The following is a 7,071-nucleotide window of genomic DNA, read 5'->3' as shown; positions in this document are numbered from 1 at the left end:
TGATACTTACAGTTCAATGTTTGCTACTTTCTCCTATACTAGTACGATGTAAAGCTTAAATACTGATTTCAAGTATTTCCTATAAAAAGCTCTACTGTATCCTTTAAAAAATGCTGGAAAAAGACAGCTCTGCTATAAACAAACCTTTTAAAAATAGACTAATACAAATGTCCCTGTAAGAAAGTCCACCAGGATAAAATACTGTTTTGTATCTCTCCCCCCCACCCCGCCCCTCATCCCCAGCAGTAGAATATACTATAAAATAGCTGAGGAGGGGGGAAAAAAAACATGTAGGAGACATTAATACTTCTTGGAAAAATAGAAAGCTGTTTAAAAATGTCAACTGTTTATCATAGTGTCAAAAAACTGCAGAAACTGCAGGACTGTTCAATGGGGTGCAAGGCTTTGGACCATCCAGAAGTTGGGGGGGGGGAGTGCACGGGTACATGATGCCCGACGGACACTAGGACCATATTGGCAAGACTGCACTCACGGCACACACCTGTGCCACAAATGCATATTAGCTTTTTACCAGTTTAGCTGTTATGGCTTCCCCCAAGGATTTCTGCAAACTGTGATTTGCTTAGAATTCTGTGACAGGAATCCCTTGCGGCAGACAGAATGAATGTTCAACCAGTTTGATTCTGCAATGCAGATGGTGCCCGAATCATTCAGGAATTTCCTTTTTCTCTGTCCAACCCCACCACCCCTTTTTAAAGCATACGTGAATTTCAAATTTAGCTGTTTCTCTGCTGTTCTTCTACTTGAAGACGTTTTAGGACATAGAGGATAACTTGATAGCAGAAAATATATTGGTCCTGGGGAAAAAGGAAAGCGTACGTAAGTCTGCAAGCACAAATGTTGCTTAACAACAGAATATAATGGCTGGGGACGGAGGAGATTCCACTTAATAGTTGCTGTTTAAGACACATACCACTGATACAACACCCCCCACCCTCCATTCTGCTGTTTAAATCCTTCTTCTGTTCCTGTAAACTCCAGGGAATGTCTGCATGGCAGTTCTGGAGAGAGGTGAATACGAATTCAGCACTCATCTAGATCCATGGTCTATGTGTGCCAGCAAATTCAGCCTGTAATGGCCCCTTCCCCAGGCTCTTCACATCTGTGCCACTGACGGGCTGACCACAAGATCAGCGTGGGATGTGCGCTCAGCAGGGCTTAGGCCTTTGGACATGGAGAGAGAGGGGAGAACTTACTTTGTTTAGGTCGCTCACTGCTGGTTTTGTGCCAGTGTATCAAACCGACAGTGAGTGTATGGACAGTGCCTTGTACCAATGGTATTCACTTTACAAACACATGAAGCTGCCTTATGCTATATCAGCATTCAATGATGTTCACTACACTATTGTATAATAAAATGGTAATAGAAGGCAAAAACAAATGTAGTTTTTGTACATATTAGATTCCATGTCAAAAATGAAGTAAAATGAGGAGAAAGTTCTTGTATTTTATTGTAATGAAATATGAAAAGTCAAATGTTAAAAGTCAAATGTTAAATATGGAAAACAGTTAAACCAAAGGACCCATCAAAACTGACTGCTTTCTTCTCAGCATAATCAGGAAAAATGCCTCAATTAATAGGAAAACAATTAGACCAAATAGTTAACCAAAAATTGACAACTTTCCTCTTTTTCTTCATCTTCTTCTTGAGCATATTCTGAACATATTCAGGAAATACATGATATTTTATACATGGACTGACATCATCAAGAAAACAATATTCAAACAGCATAATTGGTTACAAAAGACAGTGGTAATTTGAGTAATAGCCCTCTGATTGGCCAGATATAAAGAAACATATCTATGTCAAACTAAATGTTTATTTAACCTAACCTAAATGATAATGGGCAAGGAATCTTCATACGAGACTAAAATCTTATCTGACCCAGACATTGAAAGGTTTGCCCTAAGAACTACAGAATCATGAACTTTGTACCTATTATGTTGTCTGCTAACAGTATCAGACCTACAAGAGGAAAGCCTTCTATATAACAGGCCTTTCTAACATCCTAATAAAATATTACTTAAAGAATAAATCTATGAAACCAGAGAAATATATGAATATGAACAATCAAGAAGGAAAAACCTATATATGAAAATCTTTACATTCCCATTCGTACTACATAGTTAACAGACTCACCAATTACAATTTGCCAAAAAGTGGAAGAACATGTAATAGAATATAATGTATACAAAGTAGCTACAGTGAAAAAGTACAAAATGTAAAACAATAGAGAACTGGTATGTACTACAAAGTATAAACAACAGAGAACTATTAAATAATATTGAAGCTGATTACATGTTGGAGATTAGTGTCTGATTTTGTATTGAATTGTTACTGTTCCCAATGCTTGTCAGTAAGAGTATGAAAACCACAGAAGCTTAAAGGGAACACCCTGATGAAGGATGAACTTTGAAACGTTGTTATGAAACATCTGGACACAACATCAATTATTTAGTAGTTCTCCATTGTTTATATTTTGTAGCACATACCAGTTCTCTATTGTTTACATTTTGTACTTTTTCACTGTAGCTATTTTGTATACATTATTCTCTATGACATGTTCTTCAACTTTTTGGCAAGTAATTGGTGAGTCTGTTAACGACACTTGTTTTTGCCTTCTAGTACCATTCAGACCACTGGTCCACCAAGGTCAGTACTGTCTGCTCAGATTGGCAGTGGGTCTCCGGGGTTTTAGGTGGAGGTCTTTCACATCACCCGCTGCTTGATTCTTTTAAGAGGAGAGGCTGGGGATTGAGCCTGGGGCCTTCTGCATGCCAAGCAGAGGCTCTTCCACTGAGCCACAGCCCCTCCCACCGTCTACCACTGAGCCACAGTCTCTGTGGCTCAAACGTTTTCGATGATCATCGACCAAACAGCCACACTGGCTACCTGCACCTCGAGGAGGCTGCAGGGTACTCTGGTTGTGCCTGTTTCAAGGTGGCAACCATTTGCCAACCACAAGCTGCACTGGGCATGGGCCTTGTCTGCCATCTGAAACATGGGACAGGGGCCACACTGGAGAACAGTGCTCCGAAGAGCCACAGGTGGTATCGTTGCTTTGTACAGAGTCCGACCCCTGGGCCATTTATCTGAGGGCTGCCTATTCTAGCAGGCACCAGCCCTCCCTTTTCGGTGAAGTTTGTTCCTGCATGCCAAGCAGAGGGTAGTGGTTAAGTGCGCGGACTCTAATCTGGGAGAACCGGGTTTGATTCCCCACTCCTCCACTTGTACCTGGCTGGACGACCTTGGGCAAGCTGTAGTTCTGATAAGAGCTGTCCTTGAAAAAGAGCAGTTTCTGTCAGAGCTCTCTCAGCCCCACCTACCTCACAGGGTGTCTGTTGTGGGGAGGGGGAGGGAAAGGAGTTTGTAAGCCGCTCTGAGACACCTTTGGGTAGTGAAGGGCGGGGTATAAATCCAATCATTACCATCACCACCACCACCACCACCTCCTCCTCCTCCTCTTCCTCCTCCTCTTGTATCCCAGATCCTTTGGGAGCACCTGAGGGTTATGCTGGGGGCCTCGTATTGCATCCTTCCTCTCTGGTCTTTACCTCGCCCCCCCCATTAAGGTCTGGATGGCTCAGATCACACACAGTTGCTGTCAATGTGCAGACTGATTCCCACCCACAACACCCGTTTGCAAAGAAATCAGGTGGTCGGGACCACATAGACCATGTTGCATACATGTTTCTTGTTTTAAAATGTCCTCATCCCTAAGTAGCTCGATCTTGTTAGATCTCAGAAGCTAAGGAGAAGAGATTGGATTTATACCCTGCCCTGCACTACCTAAAGGAGTCTCAGAGCGACTTACAATCCCCCTCTCCTTTCCTCTCCCCACAACAGACACCCTGTGAAGTAGGTGGGGCTGAGAGAGCTCTCTTGAGAACTGCCCTTGAGAGAACAGCTCTGAAACAACTTATGGCTGACCCAAGGTCACACTAGCAGCTGCATGTGGAGGAGTGGGGGAATCAAACCCGGTTCTCCCAGATTAGAGTCCGCACTCCTAACCACTACAACAAACTGACCCTAAGCAGGATCGGCCCTGGTTACTATTTGGATGGGAGACCCCCAAGGAAGTCCAGGGTTGCTATGCAGAGGAAGGCAATGGCAAACCGCCTCTGAATGTCTCTTGCCTTGAAAACCCCAGGGGGCTGCCACAGATCAGGTGCAAAGTGACAGCACTTTACACACACACAGGCTTCACTTCTGAAAACAGAGGTTGAAGGTGGTGCCAGAAGACTCCTTTACGTAGCTTAGCGGATGGCTGCATCTCTTTCTGTCACTTATACCCTGCCTTTCACCCGAATGGGAATCCAACGTGGCTTACATCGTTCTCCTCTCCCTCATCTTATCCTTGCAACAACCCTGTGAGGTAGGTTAAGCTGAGGGCGTGTGACAGGCCCAAGGCCACTCCCAGCAAACTTCCATGGCAGAGAAGAAGAAGAGATTGGATTTATACCCCGCTCTTCACTTGGAGTCTCAGAGCGGCTTACAAACTCCTCTCCCTTCCCCTCCCCACAACAGACACCCTGTGAGGTGGGCGGGGCTGAGAGAGCTCTGACACAAACTGCTCTTTCAGGAACAGCTGTGCCAGAGCTTGTGACTGACCCAAGGTCACATCAGCAGGTGCAGGTGGAGGAGTGGGGAATCAAACCCGGATCTCCCAGATTAGAGTCCGCGCACTTAACCACTACACCAAACTGAGGATTCAGACTCCAGTCTCCCAGATCCTAGTCTCTTTAATCACCACACTCCTAGGAAATGAAGAACAGCAACCTTGAAAATCAGAAGCAGAACCGCATGCTCCAGCAGTCCAGGCACACATACCTCCGTCTGCACCATTCCATGCCTCTGCAGGCGCATGCTGCGCACTATGTCTGAGATGTCAAACTAGGGGGAAGAAAGCACACAGAGAACACCAGTGATAGATGCACCTACAGAAGCATTACAAAGAACGGAGTGCACCGTACCAGTGCAAAGAGCATCAGCTTTGAAAGGCTGGGACAATAGGTTTGGCAGCAGTCCTGGGTCTTTTCCGAACACTGCAGCAAGGTGGGGGGGGGGCTTGGCCCTTTCTCATCTGCCACTTGTCCCCTGTAAACATGCCCTTCTTTCCCCCGTGATAGTACAAGCATGGAGGAAAAGTATCTGAGGAGAGGTTACAGTAGAGGAAGGCAGCACACGAGGGAAGGGGGAAGCACTCCTCCGCCGCACACGTCTCCACATCATTCTGCCACTTTCATGCTGTTCAGTGGAGAGCTGGGGTTCTGGCCCTGGGTGTGCTTTCCAATGTGTAGCTCTGGGCTCCAACAAAGACCTTAAGAGAAGCCCCTTAGGAGAAATATTTGCTAGATACATGCAGATATTGTTGTGTTGTTCTCAGAGAGAGAAAAATATATATGAAAGCAGGCGCATTTCCTATTATAAAAGGGGAAGACGGGGACTGCTGTGCCTGCTTCTAAAGCGGGCAGACAAGAATCCCACTCCTTTAAGGACTTGGAGGCAGAGACAAAAATCAGCAGGTGTTGCAGTAGTAACCCTGGTCAATCGACTCTTTTACGCATGAAGCTGCCTTCCTTCTACTGGATCAGACCCTCGGTCCATCAAGGTCATCATTGTCTACTCAGACTGGCAGCAGCTCGCCAGTGTCTCCGGCAGAGGCCTTTCTCATCACCTCCTGCCTGGTCCTTTTAACTGGAGATGCTGGGCATGGAACCTGGGATCTTCTGCCTCCCAAGCAGATGCTCTACCACTGAGCCACAGCCCTTCCCTTGTGCATCGTGAGTGAAGAAACGCTGCCTCCTTTGGTATCTTTTAAAAGTATTTATTTAGGGTATTTATGCAGCCCGCCTTTTTCCTGACATGGTCAGGACCCAAGGCGGGTATCAATACATGCCACACAAAAATAATTGCTTATCAGATTTGTTAAAAAATAAGCCAGAGCCTAGAGCCACAGCTTTCAAACTGCCCCATAAGTTCCATTTTACAGCCTCACAGGAAGACCTTGAGGGTGGGGGCTGTTCTATAACAGAAAAAGCCTGGCCTACGGTATATCTACTGGATGTGTGGGGAAAAAACGTTTTGAATAAAACAGGACAAACGTGGATCCACGTATCAAAAAGCCAGCTAAAACGCCCATAAACAGAGACACCCCCCGAAATTCCTCTGGCCGAACTCACCTCTAGATCTTGGCCGATGAGTCCCAAGACCACATCAATGCAAATGAGCGTCCCCGATCGTCCAATGCCTGCGCTGCAGTGAGTGATGATTGGTCCTGATTTGTGGATGTGTCTCATGTAGGATATAAAAGTGAGCAAATCGTCTGGCTGGGAGGGCGTGTCATGATCTGGCCAGGCAGTGAAGTTCAAATGGGACACATGCCGGAGTTTGCCCGTCTACGATTTCAAACAGACACAGGAAGAGTCGGCCTCAGGTCCGCTAAGAAGAGCAATAACTCAGCAGATGTAGGACTGTGTCCTCGGGCAGCTACCGCCGGCATCCTTATTAGATCCAACAGCCAGCCCTCATGTGCACTGTTCTTCCCTTCCTCCACAGATGTGGCCTGACTGCTTGAAGCAGCTTTTGCCCAAGAACAAATGGTTGGATATAAACCAGGATTTGAAGAGCGGCTTGATCCTATAAGGGCCTTTCCCCGTTTTCATTCTTCTCACTTGTAAGTTCCTGTTTTTTCGGGGCGGTTTTCCTGCGCCACACGTGTTTTGCTCCCTCTAGTGGTTGATTCGATATCACACAGGTTTATGTCCGGCATATCTCCCTAACTATTTAAACTGTATGATGTGGACTCAACCACTAGAGGGAGCAAAACACATGCAGAACGGATCCCCCCCCCCAAGAAATAAGAACTTGCAAGTGAAGAGGAGAATACAGAAAAGCCCAAAGTCACTGTACACAACTGGAGCCTTTCTAGTGATGGTACATGACCCCGGACCCACTGTTGTCCCCTCCCCCCGGACTCCGTTGCTACTACAAGAATCTATCACACTCTATTCAATACAAGCTATTAAAAAAGAAATCGAATTGGCCTA

General features: G+C 45.8%; 1 protein-coding gene across 1 annotated transcript; it reads right to left on the bottom strand.

The window, feature by feature from the left end:
- Nucleotides 1-6,414, bottom strand: LOC107113247 (tyrosine-protein phosphatase non-receptor type 13-like). Its single transcript, XM_015414548.1, has 3 exons — nt 6,205-6,414; nt 4,853-4,915; nt 1-818 (listed from the first exon to the last, which is right to left on the bottom strand). The coding sequence occupies exons 1-3, from the start codon at nt 6,319-6,321 to the stop codon at nt 738-740; spliced, it is 261 nt and encodes an 86-aa protein (XP_015270034.1). The 5' UTR covers nt 6,322-6,414; the 3' UTR covers nt 1-737.
- Nucleotides 6,415-7,071: the final 657 nt, after the last annotated feature.

This window comes from Gekko japonicus, unplaced genomic scaffold (genome assembly GCF_001447785.1).
Source record: "Gekko japonicus isolate JY-2015 unplaced genomic scaffold, Gekko_japonicus_V1.1 scaffold545, whole genome shotgun sequence".
NCBI classification, from domain to species: Eukaryota; Metazoa; Chordata; class Lepidosauria; order Squamata; family Gekkonidae; genus Gekko; species Gekko japonicus.
Note: the sequence above shows the minus strand (reverse complement) of the source record. Positions and strands in the feature narration are given on the sequence as shown.

What these genes read in the sequence shown, in the direction of transcription:
- LOC107113247 (XM_015414548.1), bottom strand. Translation starts at nt 6,321, where the DNA reads ATGAGACACATCCACAAATCAGGACCAATCATCACTCACTGCAGCGCA. An exon ending in TCATCGGCCAAGATCTAGAG is followed by an intron (nt 4,916 to 6,204) that starts GTGAGTTCGGCC and finishes TCTTCCCCCTAG; the next exon opens with TTTGACATCTCAGACATAGT. An exon ending in ATGGAATGGTGCAGACGGAG is followed by an intron (nt 819 to 4,852) that starts GTATGTGTGCCT and finishes CTTTTTCCCCAG; the next exon opens with GACCAATATATTTTCTGCTA.